Here is a 25744-nt window from a genome sequence, read left to right as displayed (position 1 = left end):
AAATTACAGCAACATTTTCCTACCTCCCAGAAGTAATAAAACTAATTTAATGGTGCTTTTCCATTTAAAAGGAAACATCACTAATACTAATAAATTATGGACCTGCCATATGATTAACATCTTCATTTAAATTTTCACTATAAAGAAAACCTACAAGAAACAGATAAAGTGAATGTAATTACATGAGTGTCTTTTGCTGTCTTGATCAGTTGCTGTACAGAGGAGTTAAGTTCATTTCCAGACATGGCAGACAACACTACTGAATACAACAATGCTGCCAGCTCACGCATCTCTTCCTTGTTTGTATTCATAAGACTCTGTAAAAGTTTAAAAAAAAAAAAAAAAAAAACACAACAACACACACACCAGAATGAAGACGGCACATGAACCACTAATATTCTAGATCTAAAAGAGTTACAGTACATTATAACGGTTCAGAGGGAGCTACCCAACTACACTGACATGTCCAGTGCTCTGGACCAGTGTGGTAAGGGGAGCAGGGAACAAGGGGTGCTGGATAGGGGACAGAGTTTGGAGCAGGGGCTGTTGCTGGATATGGGGGGCCAGGCCAACCCTGGATGCTTGGGGGAGGCACAGTAATTACCCCTCTGGATGTTGTCCTCTGGCCAAAAAGTTTGCCCATCCAGAATGTAGAGGGGCGCTTCGTATCAGTTCCTACCTTAAAAAGTCTGATCTAGCAAACATACCAGATCAGAGTAATTAACTGGAAGAGAGAACTCTCTGAACAGTGCAAACTAAACCTAGCAGAGAAAAAAATACTGAAAAAGAATCTTTCACTTTGCAAGATAATTTCCCTCGTAGCTGATTAGCTGGCCAGTAGCTAAGGCTTGATGTTTCTGAAGTGCATGCTGCTGTGTCTAATTATACGAGGTTATAAGATGGCTGTATGCATGCAAAGTCACAGAAACTCTATGTGCACTTTTGAAAAAAATCATGCCGTTAAAGTCAAACAGTCAATTAAAATCAGCAGTAAAGATGCAATATCCTGTACGTTACTATAGTCACAAATGGGAAAACTTAAGGGACAGTTGCAACTTGATTTTTTTTTTTTTTTTTTATAAACTGAATGGATTTTAAAAATCTCATTTCTGATAGAGCCTCTAGTTACTGGGTGTCAGATCCTTGTTGCTGAAGGAGGAGGATATTAAAAGGAAGGACAAGCTGGGTCAAAAGAGAACTCCAGGGGAAGGGGGCATCCTCTGTGGACTATTCCCCAGGGTTTTTTTGCTTGATTTACTTTTGATTTTTACACGCCCTGAAGAAAGCTCTTTAAAAGCTTTATTTCCCTTCCTTAGCTGGTGAAGTCATCCATCCATCCATCCATTTGTACATGCTGTAAATATCTCAATTTTTAAAAACTTCTTGAAAAACACTTCTGAAGGCTCTTAGAATTCCCCTCTTGATGTTTATGGGGGTCTTTCCAGCAACGGAGAACCTAACTGGTTATAAAGAAGAAACAGGGGAACTGTACATTTGAGAGCATTTTCTATATAGTCAAATACGATGTAAGTATTTCTTTCACTAGTCTTTCCATTGTAGCTGAGCTAGATGTTACCTGTAACAAGAGTAAGTAAAAAAAAAAAAAAAAAAGCCACCAACCAACCAAAAAACCCACCACAGACAGGAGTGTGATTTGTAAGTTGTGTCTTTTATATATAAAAAAAATAATTAAATAAAAATAAAAATCAAATGCCAGTGGGATGAAATGACAGATTTTGCTAAGGTGAACAAAAGTACGTGCTACATACCTTTATCCAATCTATTTTGTCTACAAATCTGGTAGCTAGTTTTTCTGGATATACTGAAACAACTTCAAGAAGACAGTACATGACAGGCAAACCTGAAGGGAAATTACAGAGCCAGAAAAAAGGCATTTTATTTATTTACAATTAATCATAAAACCAGTCGAATGATGCCATATCAAGCATTTTAGTGCAGCTTTAAAGATCCCAGATAATATGGAAAGTTCAAAGTCATAACTTTATTTCTGAGCGCTCTCTCGCTTATGGATATTAGACAAACAGTATATAAATGGAAATTTCTAGGTAACTATTTTAAAGGTACACAAGTAATTTGTGACCAAACTTTAAATTGCCTCAGTTCTGTGATGAAGACTGTCAAAATACAAGGGCACAGGTGCTGACTTCTGTTTCTGCCATTGGATGCTCACTCCTCTCTGGCTCCTCCCTCCCATGAAAGCTCAGAGAACTGGAAGGGACCTTAAGAGCTCATCCAGTCCAGTCCCCTGCCCTCATCACCTATCACCATCCCTGACAGACAACTTCTTTTTTAAATCTAACCTGCCCAAGACCCTTGAATGGTCCCCTCAAGGGCTGAACTCTCAACCCTGGTTTTACAAGGCCGAGCTGTGAAACTCATGCAGGGAGTGAGGTGGGGGGAGTCAGGGCCACAGTCCAGGTACTTGGGCCCACACGAAATTAATCCAGGCATACGTATGCTTCTCTCTCTCTCTCTCTCTCTCTCTCTCTCTCTCTCTCACACACACACACACACGTTTCCTCAGTGGACGGTTTAGCCCTGGAGCACCTATGGAGTTGGTGCCTATGTACAAGACTAACACAAACACGGACAGTGGCCTGAAAAGTCAGACACTCCTGTCTAACACACAATTGTGGAACTGTCCCTCCTTTACCCCGTTCACAATGGTGTGTGAGGGTTCTAAATTGAAAACTGAAAAGCATGGGTTAAATCTAATAGCTTGGGTTAGCAATTACTGCAACCCTATGGTCACTGAAGTGAAGTTCACGGAATTGAGTATGCTTGGCCAACGCTCACTCAAATTACGGGAACAGCTTTTCTCCTTTCCTCAGCACTGTGGCCTATGATTTCTTACCTCCAACACCAGATAACAGCTGCTGAAGGAGGCCAATATAGATCTGCACTGGGTTGCTTTCTCCACCTTTTGAGGAAGATGAAGATATAAAGTTGCCAGACAGGAGGTTTCTGATATAACGACCAATTGCTGGAGCATGGTCTTGCATGTCAGCTAAGCTCTGAGAGGCTGGCACCACACCTGCACTATGAGCAAGACACATTCGCAGGTACAGGACTATCTAAAAAGAGAGACAAGAACAATATAGGGTTAAAGGTAGTTCACAGGGAAACAAGTCACAGTACACAGGGAAGGCAGGGGCTGTGTTTAACTCACTCAGAAAAAAAATGGAATTTCTGATTTAATGCCATTTCACAAAATAAAAGGTCATCTGTGTTACTGGGCATAATAAAAAGCATAATGCATGTTGGAACCACTTTCTGCAATACATTCTATCCTCCACAGTTACAACAGCAATTGAGTCTAGATAGATCAAGTCAGAGGTTTTCAAACGATAGGATATGCCCCTCATGGAGGGTGTGGAGCAATATTCAGGGGGCCTCTATTGGCTCCTTGAGCCTGATAGCAAGAGCTACTGCTACTGGTACTTCATGGTGGCAGGCACACAATCAACTGGTGTAACTCAAAGGGAGGCTCAGCTCAAAAAAGTTTGAAAACTGCTTGGTTAAATCATATTGGTCAAATACAAAGGTGCTTCCATACTGGTGTAACCTGCACCTTTTCTCAGCCAGTTCAGCATGTGGTGACACCAATTTAGTGTCTCTTAGCCGCTATTGTTAGTAACACATCACCTCTCAATTTGATTTGTTGTGTCTGAAGCTCATCATTGACATCAGAACCATCCTAACCGCTACCAAGCAATGCCTGAGGGGTGGCATGGCTTCTGTCTTTGATATCCCACATCTGGGGGAGCGAGTCAGTGCCTTCTTTTGTGAAGTTAAGTGTCAGGTGTATTGGAGGCAGCACTGTCAACATAAATTCCTCAGAAAACCAACCCTTGACACACACCAACTGCCAAGCTGTTTCAAGTTTCCCTTTTGGGCGGAGATTGTTGAGGAGTTCTGGGGCAGTCAGGTAAAGCTCACAGAATTTCTTAAACTGAACCAGATTTCCTGAGTCCCAGCTCAGTGCCTAAATCCTACCACCATTTTCTCATTATCCCATAAATTAAGAGACATGTAAGAATGTATTGCAATTACACTACGATGGATACAATTACCTCTCCAAATGTAGCAGGATTGAATGGCAGGACAGCAGTTCCAGTCACATATTTAGCAGGAGTTTTCATTCGGTGAGAGGCCTAAATAACAAACATATATTTAGCAGTGGTATGCTCTGTACTGCTAATGGCACATATACATAATATTTTCTGCAGCAGCTAATTGTATCTTTCATTCAGCAAATGAAATTATAAAAGAAAAACACTGCACTTCCATAATGCATTTAACCAGAAGATCTCAAGAGCGCTACAGAATCTTGAATTATGCCTCATGAGCAGAGCTGGACTTTCCCTCCCACATTTAAAACCCAAATTCCAAAAATGCTCCCAATCCCTCCTGACCAGAAGCCAGGAAGCTTAGGAGCCAGCACGAAACTAGTCTGGTTTCCCATGGAAAGTCATCAAAATCAACACTCTCACAGAAAGCTTGAATTCCAGCAAATCAGCATCTTCCAACAGAAAAATGTTCCGTCAGACAGCTTGCACCCAGCTGTCCTTGTAACATTGCAGTGAGATAAGACAGGCATTTAATTCTTCAGCATGTACCGCAGTTCTAGGCCTGGATTCAATAATTGTGGAGTCGATTATGTCCTCATAGTCCATGCTGAATTGGGCCCTAATGAGGCAGAGAGAGCTTAAGCAAACATCCAAAGTCACATCATTGAAAGACTTTGGATCTGGGCTCATTATTAGTTTCTCAAAGCACTAGATCTTACTCCTTCCTTTAAATTTAGTTGTGTAGATTTTGAAAAGAAGAGGTAATCTAATCTACATATGTAAATCGTTTTGCACACTGACCCCGCCCATAAAGTGTTACTTTCATGAACTTGTTCCAGCACACATTTATTATTCACCACTTGTATGAGAAAAACAAACACTTAAAAGATGTCCCAACACAGGGAAAAAATTGGTCTGGTATCCTTTGATGCTTCTGTTTAAAAAAGACCTGAATAATGGTGAGCGCAGACAATTTTTCCCAGTAGAAATTGTATCTAAGGTGAAGGACTATGCAATACCAAGTAAACTAGTGACATCATAAATTAATTGAAATGGGGTTTTCAATCCCATTGATTAAAATTCTGTTTTTTTTTTTTAAATCACCTGTTTAACTGGAATTACTCATATTTTGGATAAAGGCAGCTTTTGCCAGAGATTTAAAACCCTCCTCACCTTCAAGTAAAATTTTATTTGTGACTGATGCAAAACAGTGAGGCATCGATACAAAGGTGGACTAGAATGTTATACAGGCAGACCTAGAAGACTAGAGAACAGATGGGAGATGAAATTCAACAGCACAAAACGCTTACAGTCCAAGAAGAATTTCTGCTACAAGCCTGCAGCTCATCAGTTAGAAGTGACAGAGGAGTAGGGTGACCTAGGTGTATGGGCCAATCACAGGATGACTATGCACCCCCAACGTGATGCCGCTGTGAAAATGAATTCTAGGGTGCATCAGGAGAGGCATTCCAGTGGGAATAAAAGCACTGGCGCCACTATGCAAGGTACTGCTAGGACCTTGTTTGGAACTGGGTACGATTCAGTTCACCCATATTCAAGAAAAATTAATTCAAACTGAAACAGGTGCTGGGAAGAGCTACTAGAATGATTAATGGAATGAAGGGTGATCTCCTGAATGGAAACTAGAAGAGCTAGGCTCACTTAGCTTAGCAGAGGGCTGAGAGGAGACATGATTGCTCAATAAAAATATACTGGAGTAAACATCAGGAAGCACAAAGGGCTATTTAACTGAAGGACAATACTGAGACAAGAATACATTTCATAAACCAGCTATGAATTCATTTCATTTTCCTAAATCTCATGCTTCAGGGATGGTTTTGATCTCCCTCCTCTGGGCCCGGGAGAAGTTGGTACACCTGACAGGATACGCTGGGGCACTGAGCATTCTCTTGTAGATACTTGGCTGGCTGGTTCTTGTTCATATGCTGTAGGTCTGATCGCTGTATGTGAGGTCAGGAAAGAATTTCCCCCAGCTTGGACTGGCAGTTATCCGGGCATTTTCACCTCCTGCAGCAGAGTGTGGGGCACTTACAGGATTACCTACACACAGCTCAATAAACTTCCCTGCCACTGCAGGGATCTTGGGTACTAGGGTATCTCAGTCCTTCCCATTTTCTGGCTATGGCACATCAATTAGTTTAGTTTCCTACAGGGATGTTAAACTGGTTAACCAGTGGGGGCTGGAGAAGCCCCCAACTCACCATGGACAGGGGGTTGCTCCAGCCCCACTGTGCCACTGTCAGAGGGGGATGCCCCAGGTGGTCTGCAGCAACCCCCATCTGCAGCAGTCCCCATGGAGGCAACTACACAGAAAAAACACACTTTTAAGAATCATTTCAGACTCTCTACTGCTTAAGTGCATAAGCCAGCATTATTTAAACCCTTGCTGCTCACCTGCACGTGCAAACGGAGGGGACTACACTGCTACAGCTGCTATCACTTCAGGCCCTGGGGCATCTTATGCTGTTGAGCTTGTGACATATCGCACACTCATTGTTTTTGCTTTTCCACTGAGTTACTATGAAGATGTTTGGTTAAACCTTTGAGTCAACAGCAACCTCCTTCATTTGTTCCACTTTCTCCTTCCAAATATACTTTTACGTTGTACACAATGTATTCCTCTTTTCTCTGGACCACCCAATAAGTGCATGTGAAGTAGCTGCTTGTGTAATGTGCTGAGTTTTGCAGGCTGGTCACCCAACTCCTCTCCCCACACAAGAGATTCAGAACAAGCAGCAGCAGAGCAAGTTTCCCCCATTACTTGGCCAACACATTCCCCTGCTGGCCTCAAGTGGGTTACTTTGAATGATCAGTTTCAAGAGTCCTATTTAACCCTTGTTTTCATTGCTGAAGTTGTCTGCAAAGGTGACCAACTGAAAGGAAGGTTCTTGTGATCTCAAATCCACTCTTTATTTGGATTTCCACTACCACCCCCACTTTCTTAGGTGTAAAAAAAGCCTGCAATCATTACTGCAGCAGAATTTATACTAGGGCTTGTGATCACCCACACTGCTGTACCTTGTCCTGAATGTAATGGACCATTTCTGGGAAGGAAGGCATCTGTTTGCCGGCACTTTCCTTCTCGTTTTTACCAGGAAACATCCTCAGTACGCGCTGTGCTTCTCCATGTACCTCCTCCCGGCTTTTAAGAGGAAACACAAGCAAGGAAAGTCACTTGCACACAAGCACAGAGCAAGTGTTATTCCACAAATGAGAGCACATTTTTGAGGGGGATGGGAGGCTTTCAACGGAAAAAAAATTAAGCATTGCAGAAAACCAGCAGAAGGTTACAAAAAATAAACAGGTATTTTTATTTTGGAAGAAGGGAAATTGGCTAATGAGAGACCTTTTTGGCTTTCACATTGCCCTGTTCTCACCTATATGTCCCCACCCCCCATCTTACCAAGCTAGTGCCTAAATCAATATATACACACCACAATCCATTTCCAGCCTTCCTATTCCTCCACTCCAGAAGTTTTACTTTCCTTTTTTTCATTTTATGGCCCTTTCCCTTACCTGACCCACTCCCACTGCCAGTTCTCCCACTAAGTACTTATCTGAACCAGCAGTTCCCCAGGCACCACTAAGCAATGCAGTGCTAGCTGTTAAGAGATTTGTTTAGTTTTATTTAATTGTATGCTAATTTGGTAAATCAAATCTTGAGCACTTCAAGTTTTCACATTATTACTCCACCCACACCTAAGGTAAACAGAGTCGCTTTCCCATCCATTGCTTTTTTTTTTTCCTCCAAAAAATACTAAAAGACGTTCTGTCAGAATACTTGTGATTTCTCTTCTTCTTCTTCTTCTTCTATGTTTTGTCAAGATAAAGAAGAGAGATGGGTCTCTGAAAGTCTGCCATTACTGCTACGACTCAAAGGCCAATTTCCAAAAATCTGCCTTGTTTTTTTCTTTTATTTTAATCAAGATGCAAAGTTAACATTTCCTGAAACTTACGGATCTCCTGCAGCTAAAAGCAGTAAGTATCTGGAAGGAATGTGATCTGGAGGGAACACTGTGCTTGCAAACTTCACAGCCACCTGACGTACTTGGACTTCAGGCTTAAAAAGGAAAAAAAAAAAAATCATTAGCTCATCACAACAGAAAGCTTATTAGACAAAATGTAACTGCATGAAAGAAAAACCTTAAGATGAACCTAAATAGCTTCAACAACAGAAAAAGTTTACTTCAGTAGGAAAAGGAAATAATTGTGTTCCCCTACTAATTACTGATCCAGACAAACTGATGTATGTGCCTGTACAGTGCCAGAGCGAGCCTTGGTCTTGGTCGGAGCTTCTGGTTCCACTATAGTAAAAGTTCTGTTGTTTGGCACTCAACTATCCAAAACGTTTTGGGAGTAAGGGCACTTCGAAGTTGCGCAGGTACTTTGTGGTGCCCGCAGCTAGACTGCTTGCTGGCGCTTCGAAATTAGCAACTTCAAAGTTCACACAGCGAGAATTATGCTAACAGGGTGCTGCATATGCAGCGCAGCACCTCGCTGCTGTTCACCTATCTGGCTCGTTTACATGCCCCCTTCAAGGAGGGGGCTAGTGTAGAGGAGCCCTCCATGTTACAAACAGCAAGAATCTGGGGAGGAAAAAAAAACAAACAAACAAACCCACACACAACCAGTTTTTGTAGTAGCACAGGATGGGAGTGATAGCTCAGTGTGTAATTACATATGCACACACTTCCCTGGGGAAATCCTGGGCCATAACTCAAGTCCTTCATCATCTAAGCCATTACAAGATAAGAATTTGCAGGATTAGCCCATAATAAACAGGATTTAAACTGCATCCAGAGAGGTGAAAAAGCCATTAGCTCAGTAAGTTTCAGTCTTGCCACAAAGTCTCATATACTCTCCAGATATAGGATTTTTTTTTTTTTTTTTTTTTAAAAAGAACCCTGTCTTCAGGCCCAGATATTTTGAATTGCATGGGCAAAATTGTCATGCATTTGTACACCTAGTTTTTCCACAGATAACTGCATATCACAGGAAAGGTGTGCACAACTACCTATACAATTGCAGTACCTCCATGTGCATATTAGCTGCACAACTGCAAGCAATTCTGAAAGGACAGGCATTTATACAGGGAAATGTTGAAGAAAAAATGAAAGGTGCACTGATATTATTCTAGGCAGACCACAAGAAGAGCCAGATTGGGTCTGACTAAAGCTCCAATTAGCCCAGTATCCTGTCTTCTGACTGTGGCCAACGCCAAGTGCCTCAGAGGACATGAGCAGAACAAGAAAAAAATCAATCATCAAATGATGTTTGCCCTATCTCTGGAGGTAAAAGTAACTTATAATTCCTTACAGGTACTGTCCTATTACAACCCGTGTCCCTGCAGCTCTTAAGTAGCGCCCTGCCCGTTTTGCTGCAGTTTAGCCAGGTCTTGCCAGTGCTGTGCACCAGGGCACAACCACTTACTTTTCCCTCTGCCTGTCACACATTCCTAACTTCTGGCAATCGGAGGCTAGGGGCACCATTGCCGCCATTACAAGGAAAGCCCCTCCACAAATCTAACAGTACAAGGAAAACGGAAGAGAGCAACATCTCTAACCAGAGTGGAGACAGTGTAAGACAGGGGTCAGCAACCCTCAGCACAGGTGCCAAGAGCGGCATCTGAGCTGATTTTCATGCACATGAGGCAGGAGTTCGGTCCTGCCCCTCCTCCACCACGCAGCCAGGAGCTTGATCAAAGCCCCTGGATTAACAGAAGACCAGCTAATACTTCCCACCACCTAAACAGTAAAGCTCTGCACCTTAATTTATTTATTAATAAAGCTGTTGTAAATAGAACTATTAGCGACTTAAAAATATCACCGGCACTCAGGCCATGGAGATAAAAGGTCACATGTTGGCACACCTTACTGGAAAGGTTGCTCACCGCTCGTGCAGGAGATTAGAGCTGAGTGAATCATAGGAAGGTTTAAGTAGTTTCGAGCCAAAAAATCGAGGGTTTTTTTTTTTTTTTTGGGGGGGGGGGGAGGAGAGTGCTCGATGAAACTAAAATCCCATTTTACAAAACAAACTACATGTTTAGAATGACATTATCTAAATAAAACATTTCAACGCTTCTGAAAAAAAACAAAAAAAATTTTTTTTTTTTTACCAAAACTATTCCCCATGCTCAAATAGGATTTAGAGCCCTGAAAAATGCATTTTTGGTGAAAATTTCTGTTAGCCAAAAGCCATTTTCTTAGATCTACACGAGATATCATGTGGACAGCTCTTCTTTATGAAGTGACCTTTATCTCTAAGGAAGTACCTTTATTAGGTATGAAGCCACAAGAGCCTCCATAAGTGTACGCTGTGCTCCTTCCAAACCACTATATGCTCCAACCATCAAAGACAAGGCCTCCTGAATAGCAAGCCTGGTATCAGGCTCTTCCTGCAACATGAAAACAAGCGGATGTATTACTCTCCAATGTGTCCCTCCAAATACACACTTCAATAACCACCTTCTCCCAAACCTATGATATCACCTACCTTGCACAAAGCTTCAAAAAATTGTTGGACAAGAGCAATGTCCTTGGTAAACAGCTGAGGCATTCGGCTGAAAGAAATAATTTGAGGTGGCTTTAGGAAAAAAGAGAACGACAGCAAAGTCAAATCCAAACTCTGCTTTTCTCTCCTACGCACCTCAACATTGATGCCTAATCTTATCAGCATAAAAAGATGTTCCGAATTATCCATTGCCACCCCCATGCAGTTGTTCCGATTAATGACCATTCAGCAGTGCAGGCATTCTGTGAGACAGCCAGCTTGGATGGCCGCTTCTGAACACATTAATCATGGAGATTCATGTGCTAAAAACCATGAACTAACAGAGCTGCACCAGTCTAAAGAGAGACATTTTTATATCTTCTCCGCATGCTTCCATGAACTACCACTAGGTGTTCCTAGCATAACCATCAATGACCACATGCTATTTTACAAGGTGTGGAGATGTCACAAGACAGTTGTACTCCACAGCCAATAGCCCATGTGGCACAACAGAACTTACCTGCCTGCTGGCAGTTAGTTTTTTTTGAAAAACCACCTGACATCCCATTAATTAAAATGTTTTGTTACCTGGAAAGTTTTCCAACAGCGGAATAGGCCATTGCCAGCAGTTTGGGATCCTTGAATATAAAATGAATAAAGAGCCAAGTCAGCAGAGGGAGCCATGGGGGCGGGGGGGGGGGGGGGGGGGGGGGGGGGAGGAGGAGAGAGAGAGAGAGACACACACTATATATTGTAACACTTATACCTTTAAATGTTAACATTTTAAATGTGTTCCAGGGACAGAGTTGCAGAAACTAATCAAGTTCTACAGCAAAGCACCTTGTAAATTAAGAACATGCTATGTGTTATGCTCTTCCAGAAAAAACTAGAAAATTATGACAAAAGAGCTGCATTCATCTTCCAAGAAGGAAAAACTGCTGGGATTTGATAGGTACATGAAATGGCAAGTGACAGATACCTTCCTCCTGATCCCAATCAATTTCCAACAGGGCCAACAGCACAACAGTTTCAGGGGCTCCGGGACAACAATTATTTAAAACTCTTTGCTCCAATGGCATCCATCTAACTGCTTCTTATATGTATACAAATCATATCCTTTATAAGGAAATTAATGCCCACCTCTATTCCTTATCAGAGCATCTAACAGCCTTTTGGGTACTAATACTGTACTAAAAAGATTGGGTACCAATACTGTGCTTTAAAAAAAAAAAAAAGAAAAAAAGAAAAATCACAAATTTGCTTTATGAAATGAGCTGGGGAAAGCCTGCATCCTATTTTGGGATACCCTTAGTTGTGATTGGTAGTACCCTACCCTACACCTCAGGTCCCACTGACTTCAGTGGGATATCACAGGGAGAGAGGTATTACATGGAGCTTGTCAAGACGAATAGCTAGTACATGACAAGCTGAGGTGTCAGTCATACTCCCATAAGTCTGCTATGAGATAACTGGCTGCGGGAACCCTGGTGCTGCAAACTAAGGAATTTTCAGTGCATGGCAGCAGGACCCATGCAGCAAGTTAGTGCACAGAAGTCTACACATGGTAGATTTAACCCCAGCTTGCTGTGCAGTAAGTTTTTTTTTCCTATACAAGTTCTCAGCTTGAGTGAGGGTATTGGAATCAGGCCCATGCAGAGCCTAGCACAAAGGAGCCTAAGTTTAGGACTGTGATTCACAAGGGCTACCACAATGGCTGTAGTAAACAATATTCGCACCAGTACTAGCCTGGTCCATCACCAATAGGACCTGCATCGCTGTGGTTTAAAAAGAGACTCCACAAGTACTATCAGTGTAGCGGACACAAGGGAGCCTTTTTAAGTTATACAGACAATATATACTCCCTTTCCAAGGGAGCCTTTTTAAGTTATACACCCAGTATTTACTGACAACCCTCTAACCCTTGCAGTATCCTCCCTGTTATCTGTAAGTAACCCACAAATGCTTTTTGTTTGTTTGTTTTCCAAACTCCCCGATGTCTCAGCAACATTAACATTCCTCGAGAGCAACAAGTCTTGTGGCACCTTATAGGCTAACAGATATTTTGGAGCATAAGCTTTCGTGGGCAAAGACCCACTTCATCAGGTGCATGAGTGGGGGTGTGGTTTCAGAGGGGTATTTAAAGAGCAGGGTCCCAGTAAGAGGGAGGGCCAGAGCTGACGAGGTCTATTCAGCAAGGTGGAAATGGCTCAGTATCAACAGCGCTTATAAAAAGAGGAAAAAAACAAGTCAGATCAGACGGGGATGTGAGCCTTTGTCAGAGTCTAAAGGGGAGATATTACCACCCAGAGCAGAGAAACTGCCTTTGTAAGCCACGAGCCACTCCCAGTCTCTGTTTAATCCATGGTTAATGGAGTCAAATTTGCAAATAAATTGCAGCTCAGAGATTTCTCTCTCCATCTGATTTTTGAAATTTTTTTTTTGTTTCAGACCTGTCACCTTTAAATCTGCCACTGAGTGTCCAGGGAGATTGAAGTGTTCCCCCACAGGCTTCTGTACATTACCATTCCTGATGTCTGTAGACTCTGACAAAGGCTCACATCCCCCTGTCTGATCCGACTTGTTTTTTCCTCTTTTGATAAGTGCTGTTGATACTGAGCCATTTCCACCTTGCTGAATAGACCTTGTCAGCTCTGGCCCTCGCTCTTACTGAGACGCGACTCTTTAAATACCCCTCTGAAACCACACCCCCACTCATGCATCTGATGAAGCGGGTCTTTGCCCATGAAAGCTTATGCTCCAAAATATCTGTCTATAAGGTGCCACAAGACTTCTTGTTGTTCTCGAAGCTACAGAGTAACACGGCTACCTCTCTGATAATTAACATTCCTGCATTTCCTCACCTAATCCTCTGGCTGCCTCCCTCCCCTACTACCCTGTTATTTTCCTGCTCTCTCTTGCACGCACAATATACCTCCAGGAGGCTTTTGGCATCAGTTAACAAGCACCATCCTGAATTAGAAGGTTACTTTTTGTTCAACATCACTTGTTAAACAAATGATTTGTAAAAAGGCAGCAAAACGCAACCAATCCTCTCTGCTCTGCAACCCTTGATTCTTCAGACCCTGCCTGCGTGTCCGAGTTCGCCCTTTGCAGGCTCTACGCAGAGTGAGATGTTGCTGATGCAGAATGGAGAGCATCCAGAGGATCTGCTGAAAGTGGATTCCACTCCCTCCATTGTCAAGAGATGGACATACCCTGCAATGTGCTCTACAATCTAAAGGTACTTTTGGCCCCTAGGCTATTCTTGGAGGTAAGCAGCAATTATGTCTACATGCAGTCCTCTGCTATTGTTTGGGCAGAAGATTAGAACTTCTCCCCTCTGATGCAGATCACACATATTAATCAATACTTTGTATTAAAGTACTATATACTTCCATATTAAACTACTGTAGCACATGCTACTTGGAACTACCATCTGAAGACCATCACAAGGAAGTTTCAGCAGGCACTGAATGACATCAAGGTCATACTCAAAGTCATACACATGTTTAAGTATCTCCCTGGATTTGGGCAAGAGACAATGAAGTACCAGTCCTGGAAAAGAGTGAAACAACTTCAAGTACATGAGTAGTCCCATTAAAGTCATGCAATCAACATGACTACTCACATGCTTAACTTCAAGCATGTGCAAAGCATTTGCAAGATCAGCAACCAAATGGTTTGCAAAAGATCATATGGTAAATTTACGGAAGAGCGGGAAATCTAGTCCAGGTTACAGTTCTGTACCAAAAGATCACCTGTCCTCAGACATAGCTGCTCATGAAAATATTTCCTCACACATTCTTCTAAAATAAAACATCACACAGGAGTAATGAGGTTTTAAGAATCTGATCAGTACAAAACAGAGTAGCCATATTTTTTTCTTTTTATAAATCTAGACAAGTAAATGCTTTCAGCGCTGGATTTATTGGTGCCAGGATATTAGACAAGGTGTGTGAGATAGTACACTGTATTGGAACTACTACTATTGATCTATTTCACCAACAGAAGTTGGTTCAAAAGAATATACTACCTTACTCATCTTGCCTCTCTAAATAAATAAATAAATAAATAAATAAATAAAGAGTCTACTGCAAAAAGCCTTTCAACTCACCTCTTTGTATTCATTAATCAGTTTCGTAAGGCCATTTAAGAGCATTGGACCTAGTGGCTTTATTTTACTTTCTGGACAACTGGAATTTACAAGAAAAATATGTTAACATTCTTTGCACCTCCTTCAGTCCCTGCTGCTAAAAAAACAATTGCTTCCCATAACAGCCATCTTCTCTGTTTTGCTAGTACACGTTGAACCCCTCTAGTCCAGCACCCTTGGGACCTAACTGGTGCCAAATTAGAGAATTTGCCAAACTGCAGAAGGTCAATATTGTCTAGCAGCATTACCAACACTTCCACTGCTTACTGGGCTCTTAGAAGACATTTAGGGGTAAAATTACAGCTAAAACAGCACGACAGAATACAGAGTTGTAAACAAAATTTATTGGACCACAGGAAAACTTGGCCACAGCCATAAGTGGAGATCCAGCTACCTAAAATCATGCTGAACCACAGGTGTTGCCAGATGAGAGTATGCTGGATTAGAGAGGTTCAACCTGCATTACAGCTTAACATACAGAAAGACAGTATTTTTAAAATCCATATTCAATAGAATTAAATATTCTTTATTTACCACACAAAGATGTCTCTGCAAATTGCTTTAGTTTTGCATCAATTACCATAAACTATCCAAGTTGTTTACCTTATGCAAATATGATGTACAAACTGCAGGGACAGAGTTCTGAGTTTCGTGTTTGTATTTGCACCAAAGAGTCCATCGTATACCACCTGGTGAAAGCAACAAGAGATTGGCTTACATTTTTGAATATTATTTGCACCCTTATCCTTCCCTAGCCATCACAAGCAATAGTTAAATTTCAATTCTTTTCTAGGCACCAGAAGAATTACACAATTAGTGTAAAAGTATTATAACTAGCTGCTATGGAGTGAAGGTGTTACCTGAATATTAGCTGGGAATGTTTCTGCAGCTTGTCTGGAACGTAGAAGATGAGGAACAATCTTTAATTTAACGCGGGTGCTGACTGGATCTCGTTTCAGTTCTGGCTTCAGAACAGCTCCCTGGCAGAAACAAGGTGTAAAATATTTCTTTGGATGTTGCTACAACGAACTTGACTTCTGAGCTATTGTTAATTCATGAATGTGTGTATTTTTTTCAAAAACCAAAAGTTATTAACTCAACAACAACTGTTCAGCAAAAACAAAGATCAAAGGAAGCAAACTAAATGGGTGCCCTGTCTAGCAAATAAACCAAAGCAAATAATATATCATCACAAATAAAAGAAGAACAAAAGTCTTACCTCTTTAGTTTTCAGTGGTATATCCCCAAGGTACACTTTGTACATTTTATTGATGATAGTAGGATTATTCCAGTCAATTAAGCTAAAGAATTGTTAAAGCAACATGTTAAAACAATGCCATAATTATTTAAAAATAAATTTTATAGCACTGTGCGATGTTTTGAAAAAAAAAACTAATTAACTGCAAGTGCAGGCTAATTACACCACTCCACTCCAAATATAATCTGCAGTCATCAAGTAAAGAATTTTAAAAAATATTACAAGAAAGCCCTCAAGTCCAGGTACTTTACAAATGGATTTTTGCTTTCCAAATAAGCAACGAAAAACCCACAGTTGTGCCCTTTTCTTCCTTCTCTACTGACATGGGGGATCTGGCACTAGATACCACAACCTTCTGCCATCATGCCTGGACTGTGACCTGGCTGAGACAATCCTACTGGTGAGAAGACATTTCAGGCTCCAGGCTCTTTCAACCTTGGCCTCTCCAATGAAACTGTCAACTAGGATGGCAATCCCTACAGCAGTTTTAGAAACAGGGACCTTTGTAAGCTGAGATTTAGTCCAATCCTGTTTAGCACAGGCCACCGAACAGCCATCTGATCAGAGTCAATGTGTCACTATAGACCTGAGCTGGGCTCGAATCACTGACCATGGACTGTTCCACCCCAGTGTAAAATGATGAACTTCCAACAGTGGCAGCCACAGCCAAATAAGCCTGTAACTAAATCAGTGAATAACCACAGATGCAGGAAGTCAAGTCAGAACATACCACACTGTTGGCTGTAATGGCTGTTCCCTAAACATGGGGTTAACATATGGGAATTCTAGCAGCTGCATATATAGCATAGAATGTGTTAGCTGGAACACACTGTACGTAGATGCAGTTCTTGGGGCACAGAATGCCACCACAAGGGGAATGAACACACAGGATCTAGAGAATGGAAAAACTTCCTCAAGCAGGTTGTTCCAATGAATTAAAATTTCTTGCCATGACTGAGATGAGCTGGTAATGTTGTGTGGATAAGACTCCACAGCACTTGTTTATGCAATGCTTGGCTCAAACCAATAACATTAGCCCCATGTTGTCTTGAGTACAGAATTCATTCACACACAAAAAATGGTCATACTAGGTCTGACCAAAGAGCCATCTAAGCCAGTATTCTGCCTTCTGACACTGGCCAATGCCAGATGCCCCAGAGGGAGTGAGCAGAACAGGTAATCAACAAGTGATCCTTTCCCTGATGCCCAGTCTCAGCTTTTGGCAAACAGAATTAGGGACACTAGCCCTGCCCATCCTGGCTAATAGCGATTGATAGACCTATTCTCCATGAATTTACCTAGCTCTTTGTTGAACCCTCTTGTTGCCCTGACCTTCACAACATCCCTTGGCAAGGAGTTTCACAGGTTAACTGTGTTTTGCGTGAAGTACTATTTTCTTTATATTTTTGTTTTAAACCTATTTGCTTGTTTTAAACCTGCTACCTGTTTAACAGGCTAGCAAACCCAGCTCCAAGAACAAAGTCAGCTTGTTTATGCTGCAACCACAATGCCGTTTGAACACCAACCTGCTTGCCATGTGAGTGGAGCAGCTCCTGCTTAGCAAGGGATTCAAAAAGCAGCAACTACCCATGAGCCAGATTTTCATCCAGGAGGAGCATTATTTCCAGCTCACTTTAACTGGGGAAGAGAGTCACCCTGCAAGTGATGGAGTTAACAGGATCACAGCTGCTGCTGTCAACTATGATGACTGCACAGGGCAATGGATGTTTATCCCGCTGGTTATAGGGGAGTGTATCTTTCCCATGTGGTAAGCTATGTTGGGTACCACAGAGTCCTAAATGGTGCCACTAAAAAGTATCAAGTGAAAGAGCTACAATGCCAGTGGCACAACCACTCTGAAAGGAAGTTGCTGTCCCCTTTCAGGTCCGCTGCATGAACTGCAATAAATTATCACCATTATTAGAAACCGCCAATGCTCAAGAATTAAACAGAAGCCATTACCTTTGTTTGCTTTTCAGTTCCAGGTCCGCTGCGGTTGCTACGCTGTGCCGGGTGTCGCTGGAAGCTATTACTAGGTGTATGACGGCTTCATGCTCCGGAACCTGCTCTGCTTCAATGAACTTGACTATCCCCAGCTTGCACTGCTCATCAATGTAGAAGAGAGAGTGAAAATGACTGGCCAGAAGACATGCTATATGCATGTGTAGGATTGACAGACCTACTTGAACGTGCAACCTTAGGGGCTAAAGTCATGTGCTCTGTGGCATGAGCTAAAAGCCAGCTAACCCTCAGCTAAGGCTGTAGAGCAGAGAGACTTCACTCTTCCTTGTCAGTGGTCTCAGTGTCTTTGGGGTTACATATGTAAAGGTTTAGCAGATTGAAATCATAATCCTAAAGACCAAAACCTCAGGTTCTTTCCACTTCCTCAACATGCCCTCATCGGAGAAGCTTTCTAAGTGGCAAAGAGTCTGTCTGCAGTAGAGGTTTAACCTAACTGAGAGAAGAGTTAAACTCAGTTACAGCTAAGACGAAGACACAGACAAAAACCAGAGCTCAGCTGGGCATTCACTCACAAGTTCTAAAAATACATTCTAAAGTTAGCATGAAAAATTGCTGACAGCTCAATAGTGGCACCCTTGGACTTCTGTCTCACTCTAATCATTTGTAGGTGCTTTAATGCAAAGATACACAGAGACCTAGTCAGACATCCTGTGCTTTACATACAAGCAGGACAAGCCACTGTTGGAATTAATGCTACATTTACTTTCACACTGTGAACTCCTTGCATGTTGCAGCCATTATATCCACCAAATCACTGTACTGAATTTCCCCTTTAATACACCTGCAGAGCCCATGTGATTTGCATTACCTGTTCCAGCTGCTCAGGTGTCCATGGGCTATCTCCAATTACCCGTTTGGCTGCATAAAAGCTCATCCCTGGAGGAGGTTGAGGGAGCCCAGAACTTCCAGCAGTACTAGAGGAAGAAGAGCCCTGCGCAGAGGGCATGTTTTGGCGACTCTGGGATTCATTCAGTACATATCTGGATAGAAAAAAGAAAGACTCAAGTGGACTGACTAAACCTACGCTACTGAAGTCAGTTCCTCGTTACAAGCATCTAAGTGATCAAAATAAGTGTAATGCCCCCCTCCCCATTAAATATTTTATTTTTAATCAGACACATAACTAAAACTATTTAAAAATGCACAGCAGAGCCTTGCCAAGTTCCATTGGCGACAGGGAGACACTGAAAGTCAGACTTAGCCAGTAAGCGAACACATCATCAAAAAATGTAGTTTACTGAACAAGTAGTTCAGATGATACTTCCCAGCACAGTCTACTATTGTAAACACTGCAAAAGGAACAAAGGCCCAGTCATCCAGCCTTCCTGACACTACTCTGATATTAAATGTTTGTTGAGAGACAAGCACGACGCCAGGTAGTTTGGTGTCCGTTAGCAGGTTTATGGGTCGGTGACTTAAGAATTGAGGTTTCGAGATGTTAGAGAAACAAGTATTAACTGGAGCCTGTATAATCTCCTCAAATTTCAAAGAGGAGGCTGGGATGCATGAAAACACAAAGAAGGCACCAAAGCAGGCCTCTTTATGTTGAGAGGGCAACCCTGGACATGCAGGGAGGGGAGAGCTGTGACTTAAAACACACACACACACACCCTTAGAAACAACCCCAACCCTGCACTGCTGATAGTTGGACAGAGGCCACAGAATTCAAATTCTGAGGCACTCAGAGGCAGGGGCCTCAGGCACTGGTCTTCAGAAGCGACATCAACTCTGGAACTAGAGGTGTTTTCAGACATGGGTAGGTGTACTGATGGTAGCTCAGGTAAATGACCATGCTCTAGCTGCGATGGAGCTGGTGTGCTAGCAGCACCAGTGTAGCTGCCCAGCAAGTACCATCACACCCAGGACACAGGTACTTATTTGTGTGGCTGAGCTAAAGTGACTGCCCTTATGTTTTTATCATGCTAGTTCCAGTTTTGCTACATGTACCTCTACCTGCCCTGGAGGTTACACCTCCAGTCCCAGGGCTGACAAATGATAAGACAGTGACCCACCAAGACTTTCTGAAACCACCCACATGCACTCTGAGGGTCCAGGGTGACAACCACTCTCCTGTGTGCTACAGAGCCAGCTACATGCACAAAAATGTGAGATCTGTGGCACAGACACAAGGTGAGCAATTTACTACTGCTCTGAAAAACCACAGCATAGAAGTCAGAGGCAGACAATCTCAGCAGTGTTGAAGAATGGTCATCCCAGCTCTAGGGAATGCTCTATGGTGCACTGAATTTAAACACATGGTTTAAATTTGGTCTTTTAACCCCTTCTTTATATCCTGTTGTGAGTTGAAACTTCCAGGAAATATTTACCACTAAAATTTAAGATGATAGAACAGTTCGGCAACCATTCAGTAGGTTATTAAGGACAGAAATCAGAGCTGGTAACTCATTCCAGTATCAGAACATTGTAAAAGAAACCACTTATAAACAAAATGAACAAAAAAACATTCGCAGTCCAGGAATACAGAAACTTGGTACTGCCTGCTCAACAGCCATAGCCTTCTATTGCACTACTCCATCCCCCTACAGGCTGTGCCACTAAATACAACAGAATACACTAGGGCCTCAACATTCGCGAACTTAAGGTTCATGAATTCAATTATTCACGAGCGGCTGCTTCCCCAGGGCCCTGGCGCGGGGAGCACGAGCAGCTGCCATCTCCCTGGGGACCCAGGGCAGGAGCCCCAGCAGCAGGGCTCCAGGCAGGGAGCGGCTGCCATATTCACGAAATTCAACATTCGCGAGGGTTCTCAACACAGAATCCTTGCAAATGTTGAGACCCTACTGTATGATCAAAGTAAATTTACACAGCACTCATTGCTGGCAGATTTACCAGCTCCACAACTTCAGAACATTTGAACCAAATCTGACCCTTGAAGTATAACCACAGAGTAATTTTATGCCAAAAGGTAAATCAAAGTTACAAATGGCTATTAGCAGTTTCCACACAAAGGTCAAGATTTTAAATAATAGCCAGTGAATCTGGATGCCCAAATTGAGATGCCTTCTTGGCACTTTCCAAAACTCAGGCCTCTTACAGATGGGTCAAGCTGGGTCCCCAAAAATTACTGGTTACTTTTGAAAATATTGGCCAGAGCTCTTACATGCTTTTGAAAATTCCATTCAAAGTGCAGCAAGAGAACAATCCCACTGTACTACCATAGGACATCCCTTAACTCAATTATGTGCATCAGAATTCCCCACCTTTCACCTTTTGGCTGTCACTTGATTGCACGTGAATGGGGGAAGTCCTGCTTTTAAGAATAATTTCCAACGTCCTTCCAAGTGACTGCTTTATACGCCTCTCCAAGAACTGGAAGGGACCTCGGGAGGTCATCTAGTTCAGTCCTCTGCCCTCATGGCAGGACCAAGCACCATCCCCAACATCTCTTTGCCCCAATACCTAAATGGCCTCCTCAAGGATTGAACTCACAATGCTGGTTTAGCAGGCCAATGCTCAAACATGAACAACATAAACAAGTGGCACAAAGAATAAGATGGGAAGCGGCTTTTGAAAGGTATTTATTAAATATGCATATTCCAAAGGAGTGAGATCAGTAAAAGCACACTGAAAATGAGCATACACAAACATGCTCTGGGAGTTGATACACACACCAACACCAGCTGTTAATTATGATTATGACATCTCCAATGAGAAGAAAATCACAACATAGATCTTATCACTACAGGCCTGATCCTATGAGATCAAACCTTCACTGTCTGTTACTATCTAGAGTGGCTGAAAGTGCTCAGAACCTTGCTGTATCAGCCCCAACAGAAACAAACGCAGAAATGGGCGGGGAGGCACACCAGGGAGATACACTCATCCCTCGCTATATGAGCACAATTGGTTCCTAACCTTTTGCTCATAGGCGAAAACTCATAAGAGGGACACTAAATTCCTACTAAAATACGTGTAAAAGACTTTGATTGGTTCCAAGTGCTCGGAGGGGCAGCAGCTGGCACCGCTTTTGAAAAGTAAGTGAATCTGGGGTTGGGAGCGGGGTTAAAGGCTGGGGACAGTTTGGGGACATGAGTGGGAGGGAGGGTAGGCAAAAACCTATAGGCAACTCAGATGGAGGTGGCGGCTGCTTGTTCCTCCTGGCTGCACCAGAGGAACATGGGGGGGCGTGTTGGAACTGAACAGGATAGGGTGGGTGTTGGGAGCAGGTGGGGGGGTTGTGCAGGGAGCTGTGGGAATATTGGCACGGTGGCAGGGGGCTGTGGGATTTCCCCATGCCCCGGCCTGCGTGGCTACAGCCACAGGGCTGCAGGTCTTCCCATGCCCCGGCCAGGGACCCTGCGGCTGGACAGAGCCAGCTGTGGGGCTGCCACTCTCCCGCTGCTGTCCCCCACTCGCCAGGGATCCTGCAGCTCCAGCAGAGCCAGCCATGGGGCTGCCGGACTCCCCCACGGGAGTCCCGCTGCTGGAGTGGGGCCAGCCGCAGGCCTGCCAGTCCTTCCACTCCACCCCCTGCCGGGGACCCTGCGAGACTGTCCAATTCACCACCCGCTGGGGACCCAGTGGCTGGAGTGCAGCCATCTGGGGGGCTGCAGGACTCATCCCCTTCCCCCCGCCGGGGACCCCATGGCTGAAGCGGAGCGAGCCACAGGGCTGCTGGTCTCTCCGCCCCCCCGCCGGGGTCTCAGTGGCTGGAGCAGAGCCAGCCGTGGGGCTTCTGGTCTCGCAGCCCCCACCAGCAGCTGGCTCGTACGAGCGGCGGAAGTTCACTCATCTAGTGAACATTGGTAGGTATGTGTCTCCCTCGTTTTAGCGAGTACTCGTAAGTCAAGTACTCATTAAACGAGGGATGAGCGTACAAGAACACAGTTTGATTTTTATTTTATTGTAAAAGCGTTATCATTTAAACACCACAGTTTACCTCTTTAAGGGCTTAATCCATCTCCCAACAAACATCAATATGAGATTTATATCAGAAGGGTAGCTGTGTTAGTCTGTATCCGCAAAAAACAATGAGAAGCCCTGTGGCACCTTACAGACTAAAAGAGTTTTTGGAGCATAAGCTTTCGTGGGCAAAGACCCACTTCATCAGATGCAACTGACACGCATCTGAAGAAGTGGGTCTTTGCCCACGAAAGCTTATGCTCCAAAAAAAATCTGTCAGTCTGTAAGTTGTCACAGGACTTCTTGTTAATATGAAATTTGTAAGACTTCAGTTCAATAAAGCACTTTGCTGAATGGGGACAGGATAACTCACCAATTTAAAACAAGGTTCCTCTTTAAGTACCTTCCTGAATCAAGATTTCATCAATTTGAAGGGGGGTGTAAAGGAAGACGCATTAAAAAAAAGTCTCCATTATGTAGCCTTGGAAACCTTTCACTAGACACAAGATACTCCAAGCATTACAGAAGTTTCCTGCAGCTTGCCCTCACTTACCCATAAGGCATAAGGAGCACATCCAACATGAAGTCCAAGAGCAGCTGTACAGTCTTTGGTTTTTCAGCAAGATTAAATGGAGAAGCTGCTTTTGAAGGTTCCACAGGATATTTCATGTGAAAAAGGGTTGGTATTAGAAGATGCATTAGGCTGAAAAACAATTACATTTACTGCAACTAATTTACAAAAATATATTTTGTTTCTTAGCATTAAAAACAAACTGTATAGCAGAGATTTAGACTTTTTGCACTGTAAAGACCAACTGCTTATTTCACTAAAAATGTATCAGATTCCTATTCTGGCAGCTTTCATCTGGTAACCAATATGCCTAATGAGGCAAAGGAGGAAGCAAACTGGAAGGTGGAGGGCCATGTTTAGAAAGAACAAAAACCAAACACAATGAAGGATAAAAATTAATTATCTATGTCTGCATTTTTAAGAACATTGCTGTTTTGCACATATGTGAATCCATGTCAACACACAAACAGGAAATGCAGCTTCAGAAACTGCTACCAAAGAGCGACTCACAGAGACCACCACACCTTTTGTTCAAAACTTGGGCTCTGATCCTCCATCGTCAGAGTCCCTTTCACGTTAACTAGAGTAGAGGAAGAGTGGCATCTCACGGGGTCAGAGTTAGGAAACATACCACGTCTACTCACTTCACATGTACAGAGATTTCCAAAAGGACTCGGTATCTAACACTTAACGTGCCCATGTCGAACTCTTTTTCTCACCATAGTTAATTGCCATAGGCTTTAACTTTAACTGGGCCAAAATTTTACCCGCCCCCCCGATTCTCCTTAATAATTAAACAACTTTATTCCATACTGGAAGCCTAAAGGCATCGTTAAGTAAAGATGTCATTTACATTCATTTTACCCCAAATCACCAGCTGCTTTACACTGCCAGATGTGCTTGGCACACAGCAGCTCACATGCCTGGCTTGTAACTTATTAGGATACATTTCCAAACGTGACACAAATTTGAATGCCTCAATTTTGGGAGCCCCAAGTGGAGACACTAAAAATCCCCTTTAGAAGGCCAGTGCTCAGCACTCTCTGAAAGTCAAGTTTCTTTAGGTTGTCAAGTTAGGCACCCTAAATCACCAGCTGCTTTTGAAAGTTCAGAAAGATCTGTACTACAGTATCGCCTAGAGACCCCAGAATGCCATCACACTGAGGGTCAATTGTGCATGGCATTATATGAACTCAACATACAAGACAGTCCCTGCCCTGATGTGTCCTAATGGTCAGGAAGTAAAGGTAGATTTCTCAATATATTACCCAACACGCGAATCTTTCTAGGTAATCAACTGATCACCAAGAAAAAGCACATTTCATTTTATTCTGTTCTGATGATAAGCCTCTTTCCTTCACGTGTAGATAATCATACCTATCTTGCTGTGGCTGAGGTTTCCCTTCCATTGCAGTGAGGAGAGTAGGTGCCAATTCACATTGTTTTTCCACAGGCAGACGAGGGTAACCCATCTTAACATAAATTATAGTAAAATTCTGCAAGGGTAAAGAAAAAAATTGTGTGTACACTATACACGCAAAAGAAAAATCAATTTTGTTAAACTAGCGTTTTGAATCATAATGTACATTTCTGACATTGTACAGAGCAACTGAGAGCCTAAAACAGCAAGCAATTCTTTCTAGGGTTAACAATGACTAAAAGTTTCCACTGTCAGGTTCAGCACCTGAATTCACACCTGATGTGATTGGGACGGTTTCCCCAAGTAAGACACATGCTCCCCACAACAGCCCTGAGGGGGCAAATTAGGCCCGTCTAACATATAGGTGGCACTTGGAGGAGGAGCCAGGAAAAAGCAGTTGATTAATCAGACAGAAAAAGAAGTGTCCGATAAACCCAGAGAGCTGGCAACAGAAGGGACTGCACAGAAGTTAGCTCGTTACTTGCGGGAAGGAGGGAAGTGCATTCAGTACCACAGAGGATAGCACAGAGTCACTCTCTGGGAGGAAGGAGTTGGGAAGCCAGCAGGTCTCCTGACAGGGGTAAGGGAGGAGAACAGGGCAGTTGCCCTGGGGGCCCAGCAATTCAAAAGGGCCTGGGACTCCTAGCTGCTGCTGCAGGAGTGGTAGCAGCCAGATCCCTGGGCCTTTTCAATTGACACCAGAGCGCTCCATGGCATGCTCCAGGTGGCTCTCAGGGCTGAGGTGGAAGTGGGGGTGAGCAAAAAACCAACAGGAGCTGCGAGTGGTCTTACCTGCAGACTCTCATGTAAATAAAGTACCTGGCAGCCTGCCAGGGACTAACCTTGGTGAACCATG

The 25744-nt window shown here is 43.1% G+C and overlaps 1 protein-coding gene across 2 annotated transcripts in view; it reads right to left on the bottom strand.

Moving 5' to 3' along the window:
• The window catches only part of ECPAS (Ecm29 proteasome adaptor and scaffold), an 86175-nt gene that overhangs the window by 41325 nt on the left and 19106 nt on the right, over positions 1-25744 (bottom strand). For both annotated transcript variants that reach the window (XM_074994686.1, XM_074994685.1), the window contains exons 4-20: positions 24846-24964; positions 23451-23600; positions 18843-19014; positions 17975-18114; positions 15974-16055; positions 15615-15734; positions 15358-15443; positions 14716-14794; positions 11190-11239; positions 10605-10671; positions 10384-10506; positions 8069-8172; positions 7131-7254; positions 4095-4175; positions 2876-3095; positions 1770-1861; positions 183-317 (exon numbers count right to left, since the gene is read on the bottom strand). In XM_074994686.1, coding sequence (XP_074850787.1) covers positions 183-317; positions 1770-1861; positions 2876-3095; positions 4095-4175; positions 7131-7254; positions 8069-8172; positions 10384-10506; positions 10605-10671; positions 11190-11239; positions 14716-14794; positions 15358-15443; positions 15615-15734; positions 15974-16055; positions 17975-18114; positions 18843-19014; positions 23451-23600; positions 24846-24964 — 1944 coding nt within the window. The remainder of the gene's footprint in view (positions 1-182; positions 318-1769; positions 1862-2875; positions 3096-4094; positions 4176-7130; positions 7255-8068; positions 8173-10383; positions 10507-10604; positions 10672-11189; positions 11240-14715; positions 14795-15357; positions 15444-15614; positions 15735-15973; positions 16056-17974; positions 18115-18842; positions 19015-23450; positions 23601-24845; positions 24965-25744) is intronic.

Source organism: Carettochelys insculpta, chromosome 5, assembly GCF_033958435.1.
Source record: "Carettochelys insculpta isolate YL-2023 chromosome 5, ASM3395843v1, whole genome shotgun sequence".
Lineage (NCBI taxonomy): Eukaryota > Metazoa > Chordata > Testudines > Carettochelyidae > Carettochelys > Carettochelys insculpta.
This window is presented reverse-complemented; position numbering and strand designations above follow the sequence as displayed.